The 26,203-nt window shown below is 41.2% G+C and overlaps 1 protein-coding gene across 21 annotated transcripts in view; it reads right to left on the reverse strand.

Moving 5' to 3' along the window:
• Positions 1-26,203, reverse strand: part of LOC120407914 (aminopeptidase O (putative)) — a 416,076-nt gene that overhangs the window by 291,063 nt on the left and 98,810 nt on the right. For 11 of the 21 annotated variants that reach the window (XM_039544257.1, XM_039544252.1, XM_039544253.1 and 8 more), the window contains 3 exons: positions 22,095-22,209; positions 17,987-18,068; positions 2,043-2,997 (listed from right to left, as the gene is read on the reverse strand). In XM_039544257.1, the coding sequence (XP_039400191.1) occupies positions 2,043-2,887 (845 nt within the window). In that variant the 5' untranslated portion in view covers positions 2,888-2,997; positions 17,987-18,068; positions 22,095-22,209. Of the gene's footprint in view, positions 1-2,042; positions 2,998-3,619; positions 3,774-14,276; positions 14,298-14,368; positions 15,069-17,986; positions 18,069-22,094; positions 22,210-23,368; positions 23,538-26,203 lie in introns of those variants that run through there. The other 10 variants (XM_039544258.1, XM_039544247.1, XM_039544256.1 and 7 more) reach the window with 7 other exon arrangements.

A 26,203-nucleotide genomic window follows, 5' to 3' on the forward strand; every position in this document is an offset into this window, starting at 1 on the left:
GAATCATGACAGAAACAGAAGTATCTACAAAAATAAAATAAAAATGTGATATAATATTTATTGAATACTACATCTTCAAAGCATTGTACAAACAAACTAGAAGATAATGCATTTGAAATGACTACAGAATGTCTGTTCCTTCATATTCATTTGAGCAATTTTTTGGAAGATTGGAACCCAAGACTGTAAACACTTTGGAGAAAAGATTGACATTGTGTCTGCCTATACAGCATCATGCACATATGTGGCATTGTAGAAGCAATAAAACACTATAACATCACTCCCCCAACCCCCATATACTATTAATTGATTTTATTTATTTTTTTCTTTCTGTTTTAATTTAAAAAATAATGACAAAATTTCTGTATGGTGTGGAAAGGAGTTAATCCCTATGTTTATAGATGTATACTCTGTAAATCTCATTTCACAACCTCTGAAAATAAGGATTCTAGTACCTGTCTGTGATCTGAAAACTTGTGATAGGAAATAGTTTCTGGAATACAGCAATTAAAAAATCAACTTACAAGAGACAGATAACAAAGCTACAACAGACTGTTTCCATCAAACTTTCTGATATAATGATCACCACATAGTTTTGTCTTTTCCACTCTACAGAAGCATAAAAGCCTGCACACTTCTGTGCAACTCCCATGGGCTGCTTCTAATATAAGCAGCAAAAACATCAGTACTATCCCTAGGAATCAAATGGGGAAAAAAGATTTAAAACTAAGAGCACTTAGTGATTTAATCTATAAAAATTTCCCAAATGTTCAAAACATTAACCTGGAATAACCACCAAAAAACACCTTGTAAAAAGTCTGATGTCAGCTGGTGTCCAGAAAGTTATAAAAACTAAAATGAAGGATAGAGAGCCACTGACATACTCATATGATTACAGGCAACTCAACCTCCTTGTGCTTCACTCAATGCAATGGTAAAAAATGCATGCCCTCACTGAATAAAAAAATCCCACGTCAAATGAATATTCCTTCAGGACCAGAAATATCTACTGATTAGTAATGAACATGAGCAAACAACACTCTCTGCTTAAAGCTTGAGTAGAGGTTCAGTATTAAAATTGTCCAAGTGCTTTATGCACAATTAGAGGGCCAAATTCTGACTTCAGTGAAGTGACTCAATTTCCACTAGTGTGGCTGAGACTGAATGACAGCTCAGTTTCTGTTTTGTGGAAGAGTGACAAGAGTTTACGGGAACCTGGTTCCCTACCACTGTCAAATGTGATGGCACAGTAGATTTGTTGTTATTTCTCAACTATCTCCACTGAGGAATCCAATAAGCTATTGAAATCCAATTTAAATATCATGGCCCAATGCAGTTACAGTTCATGTGATTGTAAACCTAACTTTAAGTGCTCTGTACAGCATCATATATATTTACAATGCTATATAATAATCAAACCTCCACTCAAATTGCAACTCACAATTTACTTGCCATCAGCAATGGATTTTATTTTATGCACAAAGGAGATTTTAAAAGTTGGTTAAGAGAGACTAAACAGGAAAAGATTCTAACTATAAACTCAGTACAGAATTAGTAAATGACAAAAGGCTAGTTTGTGAGGTATTCTAGTCATTATTACAAATACCAATTGTTATATTATATGATCAGTTTCTTATGCTAGGAAGGAAAAACAACCAGAATACTAAAGCGAAAGTATCTTTCATTTATACATTCTCTTCCCCCACAACTACCTCATCCCACCTTCTACCCCTCCCCCCCCCCCCGACACATACACCTTACCCGACATGCAACCCAATCCAGCCCTGAACATGCAAACTAAATAAAGGCAATCATTTGATCTAGGATTAAGGAATGTAATCTTGTTCGGATTTTGTCTGTCCTTCAGTTTACCTGCTTTACTGTAATCCAGTAAAATTCAGACTAAGGATGAAAAGAAAGCAGTGAAAATGAATGTTTATCTTCTTTGCATAGTTACTCCCATTTAATGCATCACTCTGAATTCTTCTCTCTCCGCGTATAAAATGAACATGTGTACAGCTGTAGAGCCAATAGTTACATACCTGCTACTCTGGTCTGTGGTCCATGTAACTGATCTTCCCTCTGGCTTTGTTTTGTACCATATCCTTATTGCATGAGGGAAGTCTCTTGGTGCTTGAACCTCTGCTTTCCTTATCATCAAGCTCCAAGGGCCAGTGGAAAACAGAAGCTCTCCACAACCAGGCGCCTGGCTGCAGCGGGTGTAATAGTATAGCTGTTCCCTCCAATGATCCGCAGGTAAAGTCACAAGTTCATGTACAATCTGATTCCTACGATTTCTCAGCTCTTCAGCATCAGTTAGCTTGGCAGACCTTGTAAATTTTTCAATACCTGACACAGCAGCAACATCTACCTCCTCGACCTTTAACACAGATAAATCACAGCAGTCCAATACCAGCAAAAAATCTTCACTCCCATGATTCTCTATGTCACAGCAGTTCTTTGAACTAGAAATCCCAGAAGCCTGTTCCCCGTTGCTATGGTTACCATTTTTATCAGAAGTATCTTTTTCACCTTTAGCACAGACTGCAAAATCATTATATCCTGTTTTAGATGAGCGGGCACTTACATTTCTCACAGGACTGTGACAAGGTTCAGATGCCCTAATTTTGCATGTTTCATATGACTGTGAAAGGCAGGCTCCTTCCCCAGCACTGCCTCCTTTTTTGCATCTGCTCCCAGGCTCAAAAAAGAGAACTACGGTGCCTTCAATAACTTGGCTTTTAAAATCCACATCTAAGTCCAATACATAATGCTTTACGAGCATGTGGCGTGTGTTGGCCATTAGGGGTAGGTCATCCTTAGCAGGATCTAGCTTCATCTCCATGTTCCAATTTGCTAGGCAACAGCTTTGCAAATTTTCTGTCATTTCTTACACAACATGTTTCCAGGACTTTCAGCCTCCCAGTGGCATAAATAACAGTTGGTTCACATAAAAGTTAGTGTAGTGAGTTACAGTTCCACCATTTCTCTCTTACTCTGTAGAAGGGAAAACAATCAAAGAACATTTTAAACAAGTGTTCTGAAATGGATGTATCTAGAAGTTAGTACAAATAACTGTGCTGTAGTTATTAGAATTTCTATGGTCAAATAATGAATTCCTTTGTTTATACCGAGGTAGTGAGCATATTCCTTAAGAAAAGATTTCAAGATCTGGCAGCTAGAACAGCAGGCAGTCTAATCTATATGACAATCACAGAAGATGTCCAAGTGAACAGATTTCTCAAAATATTAGTTTGTTAACTAAAATAAATGAGCTTTAATGATACAGCTTCCTTAACAGCACTTTCTTTTCACTGGCAACCCTTTGAAAAATATAAGTTTTTATGCAAGATAAAACTTACTTTATTACAGCATATCTTGTTTTTAAGATGCTAAACATATCATTTATAATTTCTTGCCTCAAATGACGGCGATTGTTTTTCTACTGTGATTTTAAGTAACAAGTATGAAAGAAGGCTAAATGGCCTCGTATGTTTTATACTTTGAGAGTAATAATTTAATATATACAATGTAACTCCAGGGATTAATGTACTTTTTATATTACAACCGCTTGCATATCAGCACTTCTAGTAAATTACAAGAAAATGAGCCAATTTACCAGGAGTGCATTCTAAGTATTCCTTTGAGATTGCTCATGGAGATTTTTCAAATGTATAGTTAGATACTCAAGGTATATCATTACATCTTAATAGCTGGAAATCCATTAACATTCTGGATAATAGCCTTCTTATGGCAAACAAAAGGTCTTCTCACTGGAAAATATGCAAATACCAATACAAGGAAGAAAAACATAAAATGCATCAACATCTGTAGCAACAAAAGACAGAAGTTCTTCATGCAAGTTTTGAACCAATACATACTTTGTTTTTACAATATAGTGATTGAGACAACATTCAAATTCTACAAAATCATTTAGCTCACTGATGTTTTCTTTGTTGTAACTGAATATTTTCTAGCATGTTCTATTTCTGTCCATTTATTGAATATATAGTAATAAACCTTAGAGACAAGAAATTGAAAACCTCAGCTCAAACTCTTAGTGCAGCTTCTCTAGGGTAGGCTTGCTCAGAATGAGCTTTGCATTTGTGAGCATTCTAGTCTTATTTGTCAAAATTTATTTGGTGGTTAGCTTTGTTTTCATATCAAAGATTACTACTTTACATCTCTATTACTCAGTCTTTTAAAAAATTGAATTAAATAAATAAAATATTTTGGGAATTAGAAATTAGAGAAGGTGGAGAATCATTAGGACAACTAGCCCATTCTCTACCAATGTAGGAATGTTCTCAATAACATCTGTCTAGTTTATTTTATATATCTGAAGTCTTGAGGCATCCCTTGGGATATTGTTTCACAGCCGTATATATCTCACTAAAACATCTCAAAGAGATTTGTATGTGGATCTCCCACAGTCTGTGCAAAATAGCGGTCAGGATCAGATTCCTCTATTACTCCTTCCCTCTTTTGTGGGAGCCCATGGAGTACTCTCTCTGTTAGATTGGTATCCCAAGGGGAAGGGGAAGGCCAAGAAGGGACTACATTGCGCCCCACACTACCACCAGGAAGATTACCCAGAAAACAAGGTATCATAGCATTGGGCCTTCTCCCATGGCCAAGGGGCGTTTGGGGGACAGTTAGAGCAAGTGGAAGCCCTGATTGCATGTCTCATGATCCCCTTTAACACAGACCTTTTATCATGCCATGGAACCCAAAGTTAACACACAAGGCCTTTTCCCTCAGAGGATCCAAGTAATTACAAAGAGCTGAGAGGATGGAACAGCAGCTCATTTCAACCACCTGCTGCTATCAGCCATCAGACAGGTGCAGGGTGATACTCTCTGTATCTGATATGAAAGTGATACAAAGCTGTATGCCATCAGCATATTGCTGGCATTTCAGTCCATATTGTCTCAACATGCCTTGGGTGCTTCAGAGAGAGAAAGAAAAAGCAGGAGAGAGGGCATGCACACAAGAAAGACAGGGAAGGGAATTTATCCTAGTAGGATTCCACAGGTAACACTTCTGGAGGTGGAGGACAAGGTGTCCATCATAACTCTCTAGGTGAAGACTGAGAAGAATGAATGAAGCCACATCAGCATAGTTCTGCTAACCACTGGACAACTCTGAAAACTGACCACAGAATTCCATGTTTGATAATATCAAATACAGCAGAGAGGTCCAGCAATATAAATAGGAGTATCTGCTTCTTGTCCATTCATGAAAGGATCATCCAATACCAACAGCACCAATGTACTGGCCTGGAGCTTAAATGGGAGGAGTCCAGAACATTAACTGTATATAGGTGGAGTTAGAGTCAAGCTTCAGCAAGCTTCTCAGTTAAATTGCTCAGAAATGGGAAGTTTGAGACCAGTCAGTATTTGGAGATATTAGCCACGTGGGGGAATGGTTTCTCAGGTATTGGCCACAATATGGCACACATTCATGGTAGATTTTCCTCCTCACCTACGAGGTTCTGATGACCTTAGTTCCTAGAAGATCCCTGTTGCTCTGGATACTTTTTCACATGTTAAGGGGGACCTGGATCACTAACAGGCAGAGGCTAGATTTTCTTACAGTGCCTCTAGAATTTCCAGATACAAGAATGGAAAGACTCAGGCAAGAAATGTATTGTGTTATTGTACCTATATGGATTTTACAGTTCCTGGTATCCTGAGAGACTGTCTGAACACAGATGATTTTGTTCTATAGTACTTAGTTCATAGGTCTTAGATATGTGTAAATAATATTTCAGGTACAGGGCCAAATTTTCTGCTTACGGAAACAGGCACCGCTACAATAACTTCCGTAAAGTTTTGTCCATTGGACACCCACAGAGAATTATGTAATAAAGTTAAAATTGATGTGGAAACTATATAAAATGTTTATGAGCAGGATCAATACAAGAGAGCTACATAATACCTGTGGTTACAACAAATCTGAGTGGTATAAAAAGCAAAACATTGTCACTTATGGTTTGGTTCATCATAAACAGTCAAGGAGAAATGGAACTAATGTTTTGCCTCAGCTTTGTTATTTCCTGTAACAGCCCAAATTTTACACAGTGACATACAATAAACTACACTTGTGTAAACAATATGTATATACAGAGAATACATATGTCAAGATGAGATTATAGCATGCTGTATAAAGACATTCTGTGGCCTGGTAATAAGAGCAAAAGCCTGAGAATTTAGATGTATTAATTACAGAGAAGGCACTGATGCATTGTATAACAGAGGACAAATAATTTATAATGCATTATGTTTCTATACCAATCTTCATAAGGGCTGCTCCAGCACTTGCCAGTCATCAATTATCAGAAATCTGAAGTGAAATTCTGGCCCTATAAATTCAGTGGGAGTTTTGGCATTAATTTCAAGTGGGCCAGAATTTCATGCCTGGTTTCTAGCTAAACAGAAAACCCATGATCAACACAATGTAATTTTCCAAGATTTGAATTTAACAGGCAAACACTGGGAAGAGGGAAAACAAGCAAGCAACCACAAAGTAGTAAAATTTATTTAAAAACCCTACTTAGATTGTAAGTTCCTAGATGCTACACCACCACAAAAAAACAAACAAGCCAGACTTTCAACAGAACCCAGATCCAATTCTCACTATTTGCTACAAATTAGTCTATAATCACTTTCATTTCACGTTCTCTGTGGTTCACTTCTTGGGCATGCACAAAGCAAGTTGTAAGTGGTTTTGTTTGGGTACGCAGCATGTGAAATTTTTTTGTAAAAAAATAAGCATGTTTTTATCTTTTGGTTTATTTAATTTCTAAACAACTTTTTTTTGCTTATATCTGCACAAGTACAATTCAAAGATAGCCAAAAGTAAACACTGAAAATTTGTAAAAATAGAAGCTCTAGAATTCCTAATTAAGCCACACAGATGGCTATGAGGTAGGTACTCTAAAGCAATAGATCTGAAATATTTTTTTTATTGTAGACCACTCTTAAAAAAAAAAAGACAAGCTCTTGTGGTCCACCACTTCCTCACTAAAGTCCAATTCAATACCTTTCCCTCTGACCACTATAGCATTCACTTCATGAAAATGGACAGTATTAGGGAGACAAAATGAAAATTAAACTGGCTTTAGTGTGATGGCTATGACTGCTTTGTTATACCCCTTCCCACTCATTTTGGTTGGTCATTTCCTTTCCCTGGATGTAGGAACTTTACATTTATCATTGCCAAATTTCCCCTTATCGCTCTGTCATTCTGCAATTTTAAAGCAGTCTTCTTGCGGGTGCGGAAATGTGGTGATTGTTTTACGTTTGCATTTAAGTTTTGTTGGTCAAAAGCCTTTTGGAAATCCACGGAATCTAGTGCTCAGATACAGCTCCCAGAAACATCACACCCTGAAGTTCTCACAGAAGCAGCCTGTGGACCACTTGGAAGTACTCTTAGTACCATGTTTGAGAACCACTGCTGAAAAGTATTAGACCACTGAAAAAGTGAGGCACAGAGAGATGAAGCAACTTGCTGAAGATCATACAGAAAGTCAACAGCAGAACCAATAACTCTCTAACCCCTAAGCAATGGTCGCTCTTTGTGCCATAGTGCATTTTAACAACATTTAAACATAAAATGAAGATGGTGTTGTAAGTATTTAAACTGTATATGGATGGTCTATGTATGCAGTATGTATTTGTTGTTTCAAATAGTTCTCCATTTTCACTAGATATTCTTTTGATAGGGATATTTTTTTTAGTCGTCATCTTGGCAGGACATTCGTCCAATAAAAGGAAAACAACAAACTATGTAGGTGCTTGTAGAAACATGCCTCAGCCTTCATTAGCTGCTCCTCTTGGACAAACACTAGAGTCCTGGAATACGAAGCCCCATAACAGCAGTAGTTTTGTTAAGTGTTCCTATAACGCAGTGATCCCCACAGTTGCCCTCCTCCCCCAACTGGAGCCAGGGCCGGGAGTTGTGGCTCCCAGGGGGAGGCACAGACAGAGGAAAAGGGGTCAAGGCTGGGGGGTACATCTAGGGCCGGGAGCCAAGGCTGGGGGTGGGTTCAGGAGCAGAGCCATGGCCATGTGTGGAGCTGGAGCCAGAGCCAGGAGGAGAGCCATGACTGGGGGTGAGTGCTTAACTACGCTGCCAGTTAAGAAGTTTTTCTAAATGTCCAACCTAAATCGTCCTTGCTGCGATTTAAGCCCATTGCTTCTTGTCCTGTCCTCAGAGGTTAATGAGAACAATTTTTCTCCCTCTGCCTTGTAACGAACTTTAAGGACTTGAAAACTGTTATGGTCCCCCCCACCCCACCAGTCTTTTCTTCTCCTCTCCAGACTAAACAAACCCAATTTTTTCAATTTTTCCTCGTAGGTCATGTTTTCTAGACCTTTAATCATTTTTGTTGCTCTCCTCTGGACTTTCTCCAAGTTGTCCACATCTTTCCTGAAATGTGGCACCCAGAACAGGACACCGTACTCCAGTTGCAGCCTTATCAGTGCAGAGTAGAGTGGAAGAATTACTTCTTGTGTCTTGCTTACAACATTTCTGCTAATACATCCCAGAATGATGTTTGCCTTTTTTTTTCCGCAACAGTGTTACACTGTTGACTCATATTTAGCCTGTGATCCAATAAGCCCCAAATCCCTTTCCACAGGATTACATGAACTTTGGGGGCTTTGTTGTTGGTTTACAGGTTTTTTTCAGTTTTTTTTTATTTGGAGGGGGGATACATACACACATACTATATTATATATAGGGGAAAACTCAATTCCATCCCATCTGCCCTCTTTAAAGATAAGTGACTTATCCATTTATTGTTCCAGTTTATAAAGAAAAAACGATGAGGTGTCCTTGTGGCACCTTAGAGACTAACCAATTTATTTGGGCATAAGCTTCCATGGGCTAAAAGCCACTTCATCAGATGCCTGGAGTGAAAGATACAGTAAGCAGTATAAATATTACAGCATAGGAAAGATGGGAGTTGCCTTACCAAGTGGGGGGTCAGTGCAAATGAGGCCAATTCAATTAAGGTGGAAGTGGCCTATTCTCAACAGTTGACAAGAAGGGGTGAATATCAAAAGATGGAAAATTACTTTTTGTAGTGAATCATCCACTCCCAGTCTTTATTCAGGCCTAATTTGATGGTATCCAGTTTGCAAATTAATTCCAGTTCTGCAGTTTCTTGTTGAAGTCTGTTTTTGAAGTTTTTTACTTTTTGTACTTTTCCCTCTCTTGATATTCACCCCCTCTTGTCAACTGTTGAGAATAGGCCACTTCCACCTTAACTGAATTGGCCTTGTTAGCACTGACTCCCCACTTAGTATGGCAACTCCCATCTTTTCATGTGCTGTAATATTTATACTGCTTACTGTATTTTTCACTCCATGCACCTGATGAAGTGGGTTTTAGCCCATAAAAGTTTATGCCCAAATAAATTGGTTAGTCTCTAAGATGCCACAAGGACTCCTCATTGTTTTTGCTGATACAGACTAACATGGCTACCACTCTGAAATTTATAAAGAGTAATTCACTTGGGGAAAATGAACCAAGCCACAAATGTAGTTTTAGAACATATTAAGCAACTGAAAGCATGGGGTTAAGAAGAGAAACACATGTAGCCTTCATAATAGCAGTTGCTATAACCACTCTCTCTCACCCTCCCTCACCAAAAAATAGCTCCCTGTTAGACAAGAGGTTTCTGAGGAGGCAGAGCTCCTCTGCCATACAAAGGCCTGGGTTGTAGCCTGGGCTAATAAAACCTTTTTGTTTCCTTTGTTACAAGTGGTTCACTCTTGATTTCAACAATAAAACCTTTGGGGAGAAAAAAATGCTACTGAAAGACTTTTGTTGCTGGACCAGCTGGCCCACACCATCACCTCAAAGCCTCATGAAAGGGGCAAAAAAATCATTAGCTGCTGTCTTTTATGGCTCTAGTGAAAAGATATATACATGAAGTTACAAGGGTGCATGTTGAGATCATCTTCATACAGTGCAGGAGCAACAGAGGCAAGAGTGTACTGCTGCTTCAAGTGCTATGGTTGGGGGGACGGTCAGGGAAGGCAAACACAAGAAACACTTCCTTCACCTTTACGTCCTTTGATATTTTTGTTTCTAAAAATGTTGAAAAAAATCACTTGTGTACATAATTACAGACAAGGCGACCTTGTTTGGGGGGCGGGGAAGGAATCTACCCAATTGTTTTACCAAGATCACAGAATCTTAGTCTTTAAACTCAATTTTGGTCATTAATTGCAAGAGTAATGCCACATTTCAAATGCATAGACTTACTAAAGCAATTAAGATTTGATCCATTATAGTAGTGGTCCCCAACCTTTTTGGCTAGCGGGCGCCAGCCGAAGGACCACTGCGGCGGTGGAGCACCCGCCGAAATGCTGCCGAATTTCGGCGGTGACGCCTCTCGATGACGCCGCTTGCCGTCAACAAGCAACATCATCGAGCGGCGTCCCCGCCTAAATTCGGAAGCGACGCCTCTCGATGACGTCACTTGTCGATGGCAAGCGTCGTCATCGAGAGGCGTCCCCGCCGAAATTTGGGGGCGACGCCTCTTGATGACATCACTTGTCGCCGACAAGCGTCGTCATCGAGAGGCGTCCCCACTGAAATGCCACTGAAATTCGGTGGCATTTCAGCGGGTGCATTAAGATGCCTCCGCGGGCACCGCGGCACCCGCGGGCACCGCGTTGGGGACCACTGCATTATAGTGTATAACAGTGTTTTTCAAACCGTGAGTTGCGACCCACTACTGGGTCGCTGCATGTAAGGCACTGGGTCACCTTGCTCTGGTCAGCACCACCAACCGGAACGTTAAAAGTCCCGTTGGCAGTGCTGCTCAGCTAAGGCAGGCTAGTGCCTACCTTTTCCAACACTGTGCTGCACCCGGGAAGTGGCCAGCAGCAGGTCTGGCTTCTACGCAGGGGGGCCACAGTACTCCATGCGCTGCCCCCTCCCGAGCACTGGCTCCACACTCCCATTGGCCGGGATCCAGCCAATCGAAACTGGGGGAGGTGAAATGCGGTGCCTGCAGGCGAGAGTCGCGTGAAGCCACTTGCACGCCTCCACCTAGGAGCCGGACCTGCTGCTGGCCACTTCTGGTGCGCAGCGCAGTCTGTGATGCCAGGACAGGCAGGAAACCTCCCTCTGCAACCCAGCTGGTCTGCTGACCGGGAGCCACTGGAGATAAGTCCGCACCCCAATCCCCTGCCCCAGCCCCGAACCCACTCCCCCCGAAAGCCAGAACCCCTTCCTGAACCCCAAACCCCTCACCCCTGGCTCCATCCCAGAGCCTGCACCCCCAGTCCAGAGCCCTGATCCCCTCCCGCACCCCAAACCCCTGCCCCAGCCCTGAGCCCCTCATCCCCAGCTCTGTTGGCTGGCAGGCATCAACAATTTTCTTCAACTGGGTCCCCAGAAAAAAAGTTTGAAAACCACTGGTTTTGTATAATACATACAAATACTTTCTACCTTTAGGCCACTACATTTGAGTTACAGAAATTAACTCAGATTCCATAGTGATAATGGCAACATAAGTACCTAGATCAGCAAGATGCTTGAAGTATTCAGATTTAGTTTGAAGTTGTTAATTTTTATACAGTCTTTAGTTTCAATGTATATTTCCTAGCTATGATATTAAATAGTAATATCCCGCCCTCCCCAAAAAAGTGACAATAATAAAAATATTGTGGGAGTTTTAGTGAATAAAGCAGCCTTTAATGACATTTTCTACCTGGCAGCTACCTTGACCAATTGAAAATTATAACAGTTCATATCTAAGAAGATCTCTAGATGTTTATTTGCTATCTGTATGATTAGAGGAAAATATTGTCTGTATGGATGTTTTTATGATTCTAAGTTAATTCATAAACATGTTTCGTGAACTACATGGTTGAGATTTTCAAAGCCTATCAGGAATTTAGACACACAACTCCCTCTGACGTTAATGGAGTTTGTGTGGCTAACCCTGTGGTTGGCTTATCCATTCTAATTATTGTAAAAAGCTCTAAAATGAGGACTAGTGAAGCCAAAGGAACACACAGGATAACTTAGAAATAGGTCTTTGAACTACAGATGAAGAAACCACCTGTTATGTTTACTAGATACCAACAACCAATCCAAGTGCAAAATCTCCCCAAATCACACTAGGGATCTCTGCTGAATTTCCCAAACTCATATTACACAAAATTCCAGTAATACAGTGGGAGTTCTGTACTCATTTTATACATAGAATTCACAGTAAAGGTCTACAATGTGGACTAGAAAGGGAGAATATTGCCTTAAATTGAGATACCAAGTTTTTTGAAGCTTCTTATCCCATAAAAATTTACACTTCAGAAACCAGAAATCCAAAAACCTGCCTGAATTTATTTTAGTAAGCATTTTCTTTAGCAAGGCGTTAAAAGAAAGAAGTGACAACTTATACTTTTTAAAAGGATGTGGTCTTTTATTCACTAATCTAGATAAGAAAGACAATTTCCTAGAAATTCACAATTATTTTTATATACAACCAGAACAAAAGGATCTGAGTTAAAATGTATGTAAATTTTAACTACATGGATATGTATACATATTTAAACCTTTATTATTCAACAGCTTTTGTGAATCTCTCCTAAAATATTTGTCAGTATTGTACATTATAAGAATCCCTCATGCCTGGCAATCTTTTATTATTGTTTTCTGGTGCAGATACTGATATATATCCTGTGCCAGCAATAGTTTCCCTCAGATGGATCACATTTTTGGGGAACTAATATGTTCTTCTTTGTGTGGGCAAATGCCATAGGAAAACCAAATCCACTTTGGATTATACCAGCTAAAGTCACATGTACAAGCAAGAAGAGACACTTGTCACTGTTGTTTAAACAAACTATCTCAACCGATATAGAAGGCAAGACAAAGATTATACAAAATCCTTCCAAACCAAAGCATATTTCTTATTTCTCCATAGACTCTCATCAGAGCATAATTATTGATGGTATCAATATATCCTTTCAGAGCAATATAAAGGATGTGTTTTCCAAGTACAAAATAGAAAGTAATAAAGCAAGAATTAATAGGATTCAAAAGCACAGACGTTTCCAATGTACTGCTATTTTAATAAAAAATGTAATCCTCCCAAGTGATCTTGCTTTGGAAAGCATATGGCATTTACAATACACAAACCAGTAACACCTTTTTAAAGAATTTAAAGCAACTTAATTAAAAATACTTTGACTTTAGGTGCCTAAAAGTAGCACCGAAGCAACTGCACATTTCATTTGATCCAAAATGTTGTACATGACAATTTAGGAAAAAAAATAAATAAATCTCATTTCTGCCTCATAAATATTACATGTATAAAAGCCACCATATTAGGAGCAAGTTGACCATTTTATGCACTAGAGCGGTGATCTTCAAGCTGTAGAGGACATGGAGAAACATTTGAGAGGGCACTGGGGGTCCCAGGCCAGCCCCCACAAGGGGCAGGGAGAGAGCACCACCAAGCCCCACTATGGCCCCAGCTCTGTTCCAGCCCCACCCCCAGCTGCAGCCCCAGTCTCACACCCAGTCTCAGCTACTGGCCACAGCTCTGCTCCTGGCTCTGGCCCCAGCCTTGCCCCCACACCCAGCATAACCCTCACCCCTAGCTGCAGCCCCTGGTGATGGCTCCTGGCCCCAGACTCGGCCCCTACCTTAGGTTCCTTACCCCTGTCCGTGACCCTCTTTCCCCCCAGGAGCCAAGGCCCCGCTCCTGGCCCTAACTCCCGGGGGGGGGGCACAGACAGGAGTAAGGGGGAGCACAACTGTGAAAAGTTTGGGGACCACTGAACTAGGGGGTGGAGCAGGCAGGAGCACAAGTCGTAGGTGGGGATGGCCAGGAGAAGCAGGACTGGGGGGCACAGGAGCCCAACATGGAGCCGGGCTGGAACGGCAAGGGCAAGGCGGAGGTGCTGGGGGGAGCCTGGACTGGGCAGGGGACAGAGAAAACGGGCGGAGGAGCTGCTCAGGATGGGGCACAGGAGAGGGGTGGGGCAGGGCAGTGGGACTGGGGGCACAGGGACCAGATGGGGCAAGGAAGTGTGCACTGGGGTAGGACTGGAGGAGGGCACCAGGAAGGGGCAGGGAGAAACAAGCCAGGCTGGAGGGTGCACAGAGAAGGGAGACAGGCTGGGGGTGAGCTGGGCGGGGGAGAGACCACACAGGGAAGGGGAAGTGAGCCAGGCTGGGGCACACAGAGGAGCGAGCAGCAGGTGCTGGCTGGGGGCAGAGGGCAGCGGTGTCTTTGCCCATACCTCCTGCTTTCCACCCTGGGGCCTCTCGCTGCAGGCAGGACTGGGACACACTCATCGGAAGCCCCAAAAGCAGAGCCGCTGTGCTTGTTTACCTGATGCTAGCAGCTGCTTCCTACCTGCTCAAGCCAGCCATGTGGGCGCCTCTTGATGACCTCATCAACCCGCCAAAGAGTGCTCCACAGAGCCCCACCCACAGGCATGATCACATCCCTCCCCCAAATTCTGTCCTATTCAGGTTTAGCCCCATCCCCACAGCTGTCTGGGCCTGTGCTGTGAGTGGTGGGTGGAGTTTGTTTTGCTAGTATCCCTGCTGGGTGGGGAGGGACCTCAGACCAGATGCAGGGAGCTGGATGTTTGTAGCTCACGCAGGGGTTCTCAAACTTCACTGCACCGTGACCCCCTTCTGACAACAAAAATTGCTACGTGACTCCAGAAGCGGGGACTGAAGCTTGAGCCCACGCGAGCTCTGCCTCCCTGGGGATGCCAAAGTCAATGACCAAGGGCTTCTGCTGCAGATAGGGGGCCTATAACCTGAGCCCCACTGCCCAGCACTAAAACCCTGAGGCTTGGGCTTCAGCCGTGGGCAGATGGGTTCGGGCTTTGGTCCTGGATCCCAGCAAGTCTAAGCCAGCCCTGGTGACCCCATTAAAATGGGGTCATGAGCCACTTTGGGGTTCCGATCCTCAGTTTGAAAACCACTGCAGTAGAGCATGATTGTTGCAATGTGGCACATCTTATCCCACTGCCAAGAGGGCAGCCATGGCAGGGACAGGCTGAGGGTTCCTCCAGACCCTGCAACTTTCTTGCCTCAGTTCTTCAGCTTCCTCTGTGTAAATGGAAGACATGTGGAGCTACTTTTACTCAGTGATGAGCTGCCAAAATCTTAACAACCAGTTCCCTATAAAAAGTTCTGATTTAAGGGGAGGAGCGGGGGAGGGGCCGGGGGAGACATACTCGTGGGGCCAGGGGCCCCTGCAGGGCCTGGGGAAAATTGCCCCACTTGCCCCCCCCCCGGCAGCCCTAGAGCTTGCAGCCCCCTCACCTTGCCGGCAGCTCAAAGCAGCAGGATGACTACGGAGCTCAGCTGAGCTGCCCAGCTGATGCCGGCGGCTGGCCATGCTGCAGCTGGGGGGAAGCGGGGGAAGGGCCGGGGGAGCCTCAGCCTCCCCAGCTAGGAATCCTGGGAGCAACAGGATGGTCCGGCCCGCAGACCGGAGTTCTTTGCCCACTCCCTGGCCCTTTAACAACCGGTTCTCCACAGAGGTCTAATTTTAGCCGGTTCTAGGGAACCTGTGGGAACCGGCTCCAGCTCACCACTGCTCTTACTGCACCAATAACACTCTAACAGGGTACAGCCCCCACTCAGCCAATATTTGGCTCCTGCTCCCCCAAGTTCTGATGCCTAAAAGAGAACAAGTGTATGTACAATGACACAGAATCTCTGACCCAGGACCTCCCTAGAGCAGGATCCACCTCACACATTGCATTACCTAAATCAAGAACAAGTGAAACAGCTCCAATCGCACCAAAAATGTCTGGATCCCATTACGTGCTGGCATGACAATGCCACAAAAAGACTCCAGCTTTAGCACTTGCGTCTTGCTGGAATCAGCCAAGTTTTAATCCCTAGCACCCGAATTCCACTATTTAAAAAGAAATTGTTTTGCCTCATCTACTACATCTTGAAAATCCAGAAACCAATATATTCCAGTGCAAGAGTACTGAAAATCTTAGGTCTAGTATTTGGTTCTTGTAATCCTACCTCAAATCCAGAAAATGTGCATTAAAATAGAAACAAGTGGTACTTCTACTGTTCCATTCGAAAAAAGAATTCTGCAAACCCTGTCCCCTCCAAAAAATACACCCTGGTAGAAGAAAGCTGCAGAAACCCTAATATGCACGAGTCTCTTGCGGGATTTTTATTATTTGTTACAAGATGTGTTAATCAAGATCCCCAAAAATGATACAGTGATCAGGGGTGATTTTAACACAAAGGTGCAAGTAACAATGATAGATTGGATAAAGTTATAGACAAATGCAGAATGGTTTGGACATGAACCAAAATAGTGAATGATTAGTAGAAATGTGCAGGAAACAATCTACTGATGGGTGGAATTATTTCCTCAAAGAAATTCATAAAGCAACATGGAACTCTCCCCTTTCCCATGGTACTACAGAGAACCAGACAGATCACTTCTGCATTTCAAGAAAGTTTCCCAGCTCACTGGCAGATGTGTATTTATACAGGGGAGCAGAGGTCAGCAGCAATCAGAACCTTTGTATCACTAAACTGAAGATCAAGAAGGTTAAAACAAAGACCATGCATCAACAGGCACAATTAAATGACCCAAATATAAAAAGCCCTTTTCAGTTTAAACTGAAGAACAGGTTCAGTGTTCTAATGTACGTAACTGAAGAAAACAAAAGATGGGTGGGAAAACTGCTTTCTAACAACAACAAAATCAAAAAAAGGAAGAATGGATTAGCAATGTTACTTAGGCATCTGCAGAAAAAAAAGTGTAAAGCAAAAATTCATGAATGCTAAGACACATAACGAAAAGCAAATGGCAAAAATAGAGATCTAGTTAGAGAGGAAAAAGAAGTACTAGAAGAGATAAAAGGGCATATAGAAAATGTCAAGATGCTGAAGATGCTAGCTAAAAAGGTGATATTACAACCTTGTATAAGACAAACAGTTAATAGTACTGGAGGCCCTGCTACAGATGCAGATGGAAAGACTTAGAACAGAAGAATAACAGAAAAGATGGGCAGAACATTTTCAGGCTGTTTTAAACTGACCAAGCACATGTGAACTATTAGAAATATGTGACAAAGACCTACTACTAAACCTTGATATTGATTTAGAAGATATTACAATTGTAGAAGTCAAAAAAAATCAGTAAACTGAAATATGGGAATGCCGCTGGAGAGGATAACGTTACTGGAGAGATGCTTAAAGCAAGTGATGAAACAGTCCTGCAGACTTTCCTTGTGTTTTGGGATACAAATTGGAATGAAGAATAGAATCCAACTCAATGGAAGACAGAGCATATAGTAAAATTGCCAAAGAAGGGTGACCTCACCAACTGCAATAACTGGGGAGGAATCATATTACTCATGTGCATCATCATCCTGGAAGGTAGGGGTGCTGTAACAAATTTTATAGTGGGGGGTACTGAGAGCCATTGAACCAAGCTGTAAATCTTGTATATGATGGAAACCACTTCAAGCCAGAGGGTGCAGCAGCATCCCCAGCACCCCTAGTTTCGGCACTTATGCTGGACTGTATCAAAAAGCAAACAGACCTTCAGCTTAGAGAGAATCAAGCAAGTTTTAAACAGAGATCATGTGCAGACCATACTGTTGTTCCATATCTGTGAGAACAAAGTGTGGAATGGAAAGCATCTCTTGTGATATATTTTATAGCTTTCTAGAAGACTTTTGACAGCATACACAGAAATGGTCTTTGGAAAATTATGGTATACTATGGAATACCAGCAAAAATTATTAAAATAATCAAGGATCTATATAATGCCAAATGTGCATTCAGAGACAGTGATAACATCAGCCAGTGGTTTCTAGTGGCAATTGGAGTAAGGCAAGGGTGTATTATGTCCCCACTATTGTTGCACTGGTCAAAGACTATGTCATGAGGAAAGTAACTGCAGAAGGACTGTTACGGTCAAAAGATAAAGCACAATAAGGATTATCTTGATTTTGCTGATGACACTGTCCTGCTTAGTTCAACACACGGCTTAATGGAAGAAAAGACCCAGCTTCTGGCAAATACAGCTACAGCAAGGGAAGACAAAAATACATGGCTATCAATGTCCCCAGAAGTGGACATTAGAGTGGATGAAAAGCACTAGACGAAGTAAGCTATTTTATCTATCTAGGCAGTGAGATGTGCCATGAAGGCAACACCATGCTAGATGTCAAAGAACCAAACAAGTTTCATAAACTGGAAAAAATTTGAAAAAGTACCGTAATATGATTAGCACTGACAAAAATACAAAATTTTAACAGTGGCATCATGTCTATCCCCATTTATGGAGCAGAGTCAGAAATTTACAACAGAAATTGATAAGAAGAGCCACTCATTCCAAAATAAATGCCTTTAGAAGATCTTAAGACTCCATTGGAAAGTGTTTCTTGCAACATCAGAAATTCTAAGTAGAGCAAACAATCTAAAGCATCAAATATAGTAAGACAATGGACGTATTTAGGACACATTTTAAGGATGCAACCAACTCAACTTCCATGGCAAGTGATAATATGGACACTACTGTGGGGCTGGAGCACGGACAGTTAGGCAAATCCCTGATAGGTGTTAATGGTATTGGACCAGGAAAAAACAACATGGTGCTTTCCCTTCTAAACAATCTTTGTCCTCTACTTTCCTAGCATCATTGTTAGTAGTTTGAAATCCAGATTACCTTTATTTCCCTGAAATGTAACTGTGGTTGTCACTAAGGATTTTTTTAATAAGTTAAAATATCATTCCATTTTATATCCTACATGTGATTCATTAGAAATTAAGGGAATTGCATTCTTTAGAGAACAAATGCAAATCACAATTTTTTTTCCCACCGCTAGCACTGATTAGCCAGCAAAGACCTGGAGAAATAGCAAGTGGGGAAAGGAGTGAGAATATAGGTAAACAACTTTTTTTTATGTGCGCTTCTTAGCAATCAGATTAGCAGCTAGTGGAATGATTTATCACATTTCTGACATTTTGTTTTTCTTCTTACTGTCTATAGTTGTTTATAAGCAGAGGGTGGGATTTGAAAAGAGGCTAAACTGTAAAACGAAAAAGGAACAATGAGATTTACGTCTGTTGAGTCAGAGTACAAAACCAGTTAATATAATTATGACTACATTTAATGTGTGGCCATAAATAAATAAGAATCAGGGACCTCTCTTATCTCTCCATTAATCATCTACTAAGCCCCATCTCGGCCCCATACCAATTCTCCTTCAGCTTTTAACTTCAGTCAATCTACAGTCTAACCTGTCATCTACAATCATTAATTTATTTAGCCTTATTACTAACCTCATAGAAGTGTTTTGTTATGTAAAATTATTAAATGGGGAAAATGAGGCAAAGAAAAGTTTAGTGATCTGCCCAAAAATTGATGCTCAAAACCAGCATCAGAACATTGGCCTTAGAGTTAGGAGTCCTAACTGCAAACAACACTCCATACCTTACATACCAAAGGTTTTGTTCTGAAAATGGTTAGAAAACAAAAATGCATGTACTGAAAAATCCAAGCAGCTATCATGAGATCTCTCAAAAATATCACTGCTTTACATTCTCAGGAACCATTCCAGTTAAATGACAGCTACTGCACTGTGTGCATCTACAGTGTGTGTACTTCAGTAGGGCTTCCCACAGCTGCACTTCATGCAGCTTACTGCTCTTTATAGCTCAGCTACTGAAAAAAATTAAGGTGGCCTTCACATCATGCTGAAATCTTTTTTGAAGTCTGTGCTGCCTCGTTGGCATTCACAGAAAGTCCTAAGGCCAAATTTTCTACTGATGGAAACTGGTGAAGCTCTGTCAACTTCAGTGGAGCTGTGCCAATTCACACCAGGTGAAAATATGGTCAACAATGTACACTTAACAGTTCTGCACACTAGTCCTTCCTACAGTGTTTACATTTCACCCTGAGAGGATGCTGTTCTAACTAAATGACCTCAAGTTCAGTCATTTGGAATTAATTTTTCCCAGATGGTCTCCAGAATCCTTTCCTTCAAACCCATAGCACTTCAGCAGGTGACATGGATTCCCACAGAGTTCCAAAGGAAATGCTGCAGGACCTATCACATTGGGTGATGGGGCACATCGGGCATCAGAGGACTGATTGTAAATGGCTAATTAAATCCCCTCCAATGGGAGTCTGCAGACAAACAAAATGAACAGGAACAACTCATGGTCATCTGGAGTTTGAGAATAATTAATCTATCACTACCAGGCTCTGTTCTGATGAGCCTTTTCAATCACGTTAAGATAACAGGATGGAGAAACACACCTTCCTTTTTGCCCATCAAGACAGGGCCCTAATGTTGCTATGTGAGATAGCCAAAACTCACTGAAACAAGGGTAGGATAGAAAAAATAAAAACCTCTCCAAATCATTAATTGAATGTTTCATTCACTCACTCACTTTGACAACCAATGAAAACCCTTGGAGCAAACAATCACTCATTATCTGCTGGCATACATATCCCATCTCTTCATTGCAATGCACTTTCGTTCGTTTCCGGAGTTATCACTTCACTCTCAGCTGCCTAGGGATGCTTCTAATTGGCAAGTTGTTGATTTTCATTAGTTCTGTCAACCCAGCTCCACAAAGGAACTTAGGTATTGTGATGCTGAACGTTGTGATGCCTAATTTTAGGCACCCAGAAAAATCACAGGAACAACACTGCAATCCACAAAGCCCGAGTTAGACACTCCTTATGATGCAATCCACAAAACCACATGTGCTAGGTGGTGAGCCACGTAAGCTCGTCAATGAGAGATGCCAAGGACAGGGATGTGTCCTAAACCCTTCTGCAAGGAACAGGCTGTCAACAGGATGGTGTGCTGCCTTCCCAGAGCCAAGACATGAGTCTTCACTCTAAGATCAGATAAGCATCCTAAAGTTGACAGGCAAGAATCCATTGGAGATGGTTCATAATGACAATAATGACACTGCATCACTGGATATCTCACAGATAATAGATGACTTCAGCACACTTCCAGATTCCCTGAGATCCTTCCTATCCCATGAGCAAAGGAAGATAGAAGTCAGAAGGTGCTGCAAGTGAACCCCTAGCTGGATAAGTGGTGTAGGGTGGAGGATTTCGATTTGGTGGAACATTCTATGGAGAGAGGGGGCTGTATAGTATGGATGGCCTCCCTCCACCACAGTAGAATGGGAACCATTCTCCTTGGCGACAGGCTGCCTAGAGTAATCAGGAGGGTGATAAACGAACAACAAAAGGGGTGGGTAAAGAGATTTAAAAGAATAAGAACATCTAAAGTTAGTTAAAAAAAAAAAAGCCTCCAAAATGTAACATTTCTTTCACTAGGTTTAATAGTGTGTAATGCCCTGATTTAGCATATACACCTCTATCCCGATATAACATGATCTGATATAACACAAATTCGGATATAACACGGTAAAGCAGTGCTCGGGGGGGGGAGGGGGGGGGCGTGCTCCAGCAGATCAAAGCAAGTTCAATATAACACAGTTTCACCTACAGTGCAGTAAGATTTTTTGGCTCCCGAGGACAGTGTTATATCGAGGTAGACGTGTATCTTGTGGAATCATAGATTTTTAAGCCCAGAAAGGATTATTATGATAATCTAGTCTGATCTCCTTCATAACACATGGAATATCAAAAATAGAAATTCCATCATGTGGAACCTTAACATCTCAGAAAAGACTTCTCAATGGGGATTCAAATTATTCACTATTTACTGATAAAAGTCACACTACCAAAAATATAATTTTTTTCAAAGGTGTTGACAGGAACAACAAAAAAGGCATATTATATAATATACATAAAATCTGGGGATTCTGAATGAATTAACAGACTGTAATCCCTAAATTATTAGATGCTGAAAATGCTTAAAGATAATTGTTCTTGAATTTACAACAAGGTCTAGGTTTTGTCCTAATACCTTAAACTCTTACAATGTGTTAATTATCTCCACAGAGGTAATATACATGCAAACAAGTGTACAAATGTGCTTCTTGTGAAGCTTTCCTAGAATTACATTAAATTTACAAGAATTACATCAATTAAGTGTAACTGTTTGATTTCTAACCTTTATCTATTTATACTGAATATTTCTTTTCTTCAGTCAAAGGGTTCCACCGACAGTATAAAGTAATGCTGTCGTCCATTCCCATACTTCTATCTGTATATTTAATTATATCCATCTGAAAGAAAAGAAACAACATTATTATATTAAGTCTAACCTAGGTAGTTCACTTCTGACTTGGTACAAATGTAATTCATTGTTTCCATGATTTATCAGATTATTTATGAAGTAACCTTCCCAAATCTTTACCAGTCGCTCCATTCATAAATAATTTTAACATTTTTTATTCGTTACACATTTTAAAAGGCCATAGCACTGATGGATTATTGTATATGGGCTTTAAAGATTTATCCTAAATTATATACTGTGTGACTGTAACAATTTAAAAAGGTGTCAAAGGAAGAAATTTATGTCAACAATAAATCTATTAGCATGAATAGTCATCTGTATGTATTTTACAAATCATGTGTATTCTTGCTAAAGTTTGTGTGGGTGAGTTTTAGTTAATGAGAGTGATTTAGAACATGGCATGAGTTGGGTACAGTGCCAGCAGATACTACACAGTCTGTTCGAGCCAACAGCAGCTTTGGCAATGTGGCTCATTTGTAATTCACATCATCTCATCTGTTCCAGTCCTGGGCTTCTCAGAAGGGACTGTCAGTTATGCAGAAGTGCATGATGGTACTAATTTGTCTATTTAAGAATTTTGACAAGGAACAGGTGCCCATCATGACTCTCTGGAACTTATATAAAAGGAACAAGTACAGCCTACACAGTGCTAAGCCATTCTCAGATAAGATCTTGTTTGTTTGTCATCAGTACCATATATGATCCATGGTTTTGAAGGATGCAGAGAGATCTAGCAATATCAACAAAGAATCTGATTTGTTGCTTAAGAGCAGAAGAAGGTAGTCCCTTAGTGCCATGAACAACAGGCAGTGTTCCTCAGGGCCATTTTGGTATCACTGCCAGGTCTGAAACATGACTGTGATATATATCTAGGATTTTGACAGATATTGCTGGAGCTTGGGGTCTCAATAACTTTACCAAAGAAATTGAGATTGGAGAGTGGGTGGCATTCAGTGAGGCTGTTTTAAGGGTTGGCTTCTCCAAAGTCTGAGTACTGCATTCATTAGGATAACTGATAGTTTGCCTTTTTGAGGGAGGCACGGGTTATCTCAGTTATCAAGGGGGGACTAGGTGTTTCTCACTGGACTTCACTTCTCATGAAGGACAGGGGGGTCAGTTTTAGAGATGCATGAAACACTTCTGCTCACCTTTAGCAAGCTGGTGCAGTTGTATTTGAGAGGGACACAAAGGATTCAGTTGTGTCATATGTCCTTTTAGCTTTCTTTATGGCTGCTGAGTATATATTGTGACAAAGTCAGACCTGACAAATCTAAAAGGGTGGTTGAAGGCAGGTATATCAGTCTTAAAGCCCTTTTCCTATAAACGGAAAGAAGTTACCTCAGGTTAATTATGGTCACCAGAGTCGAACACGTGATCTCTAAAAAACTGATCCCAGTTAGGAGAGAGAGGGGAGAGGAGGGATGAGAAGCAAGCTGCAAAAGAGCTGTGTGCAACAAGGGGAAAGGGCTCCTCCCACGTAAAGAGTTGTTTTTTTCTACAAGGGAAACCTTGTATTTATTTCTGTTTGGAGAGGAGACCTGAGTTCCCAACACAGTGTGGGTTAGACAGTGTTGCTGGTGATTGGTAGCAGCATAAGAGGAAGTACTCCAATGGGACTTAGGAAATTTGTCTGTTTGTTTAAATAAACCTCGAGTCCAACCCTAGGGCCTGCTCTGTAAATAAGGCAACATCAAAAATTAAACCTCCTTATAGGACTGATTTTCTCCAGGTCCCAACACCAGAGGGGAGAAATGCTAAGTTTTGCTATGATGAAAGAGTTATGTTGCCACAATATGAAGTTGCATCTGGAGAATTTCATGGGTTGCCAAGTGGGTCTTGCCCCATATGCACTTCACTCAACTGGTTTTTTGCTTCACTAGGTAGAGTTCATCAGAAAAATCACAGTAATTTACAGAGATGGTATGAGGGAAGGGGCTTTGGGGAGCAATCAATGGCTTCAGTCAGTAGTTGGTTGTAGTGTTCTGCTAGTTTGTCAACTCCTTCCGGACATTTTCTAGAAGCTTCATTCACTGAAGTGGAAATGATTGATTCATTTAATCTTTATCATGAGAAGGTGATGGTCTCTGCAAGAGGACAGATTGTTGTCCACTCTACCTGACCCAATGCCAAAGATGAGCTCTAGTGTGTGTTCAGTTTTGTGAGTGATGCTGAAGACAACTTGAGAAAAATCTATGGTAAGTAGGAAATAGCTAACTATGTTGTTAGATATATTGTCTATGTGGATGTTCAGATCTCTCAGGACAATGACTCTTGAGAAGTCCATTATGATGTTAAATAGGAGCTCTGTTATTTCTTCCAGAAATCTCACTGGCCTTCATTGGATTTCTCACCAGATTATTCGTACATCAAGGATATTATTGTGTTTATTTCATCCCTGGATTCACATATTAGGACTGTACATTCAGATGACTTAATTTTCAAGCTGGGACTCTTCTTGCATTTGAGATCAAATGAGAAACTATGGCCACATTGCTTTCTTGCCTCATGTATGATGCAGACAAAGACCCACCGGAGACAGTGAGGAGACCATCAAGCTAATCTTCACTTATGAGCTAACAAAAACAAAATTTGAGATTATGGGACAAATTCAATCCTGCACTAAACACAATCTTTCATTGGATTTCTACCCAGTTCATAGAAATTCAGAATCAGAAAGAAGGAATTCATCATCAGAAGGACCATTATGATCATCTAGTCTCCCACCTGCAGATCCAGGCCCACATCCACCGATCCACCACCCCCCCCCCCCCCTGCCCCCCCCTCTCAGGAGAACTGCCTGCCTCGAAAACCAATCTTCCCCTGCCCCCCTTCCCAAAATTCCTTCCCCACCCAAACCGGGCAGCTGGCGGCGGCAGCTCCCACCTCCTCCTCTACTCTAACTCATATAAAATATCATATATCACACTATTTCATCATTACATGTGTGGCTTAATTGAACTATATTGACCTATTGACTAATCATTCTCCTATCTCATCATCTCATCCTTATCTTAACTTAATGTCATGGATTCTCTTTCTCCTGTTTCCTCCTCCCTGCTTTCTTCGGTCTGCTGTTCCTGATGGTGTTCCCCTGATGCCTAATCTGCCTGCCTGATGACTGATTTTTGACTCAATTATTTATTATATCTTGTCGTCACATTGTTTGTCAGCTTTCCTCTCTCCTCCTCCTCTCTTCCCCCTATATCTCTCTTATATATATTTATATATTCTATCCTATTATCTCTTATCTCTCTTTATCCTTCTAAAAACACTCCTCAAGTCTCCTCCCATCTCACAGGCCTTCCCTTCCTTCCTTCATTTTAGTGGCCCTCCTTCTTTTTCTCTTCTTCCAGTTTGAATACATCCTTCACTTCTTAAAAACCTGCACCAAAAACACCAAAACAAAACAAAACTCTATACCTCTAATAGCTTATATATATCCCTACTAGCCCCTCCTCCTACCTACTAGAAATATATGCATCCCATGCCCCAGCTTTTTTTTTTTGCTTTCACATCACATCTCTCATAGTCATCTAGTCATCCCCCAGGTCAACCAGGTCTCCCCTCTCCCTCCTCCCTCTCCAACTTCCAAGCTTATAACTAAAATACTAAAAATTTCTTATAATCCCTAAATGCACCTTACACACTTCACACTATTGAATTTCTCATTACTAATACTTATCCTCCTTACCAATACTCATCCAATCCCTGGGAGGATATCTCCCTTTTCGAATTGGCAATACCTCCCAACTTGGTGTCATCCACAACTTTTATCCACTCTACTCTCTCTTGGTTCCCCCAGGTCAGCAATAAATTGAATAAAAAAAAACCGAAAAAAAACCGAACTGAAGGAACTGGTAACCTAACCTCCCCAGTGACCCCCCCCCCTTCAATACTCCTCTGAAAGTCTTCCCTTAAGCTCTTCTTTATCCTCTGGATTTTCATTTCGATCCCCATCTTTTCCAATTTAACCAGTTCAGAGC

The sequence above is a fragment of the Mauremys reevesii genome, linkage group 6 (assembly GCF_016161935.1).
Source record: "Mauremys reevesii isolate NIE-2019 linkage group 6, ASM1616193v1, whole genome shotgun sequence".
Classification (NCBI taxonomy): Eukaryota; Metazoa; Chordata; order Testudines; family Geoemydidae; genus Mauremys; species Mauremys reevesii.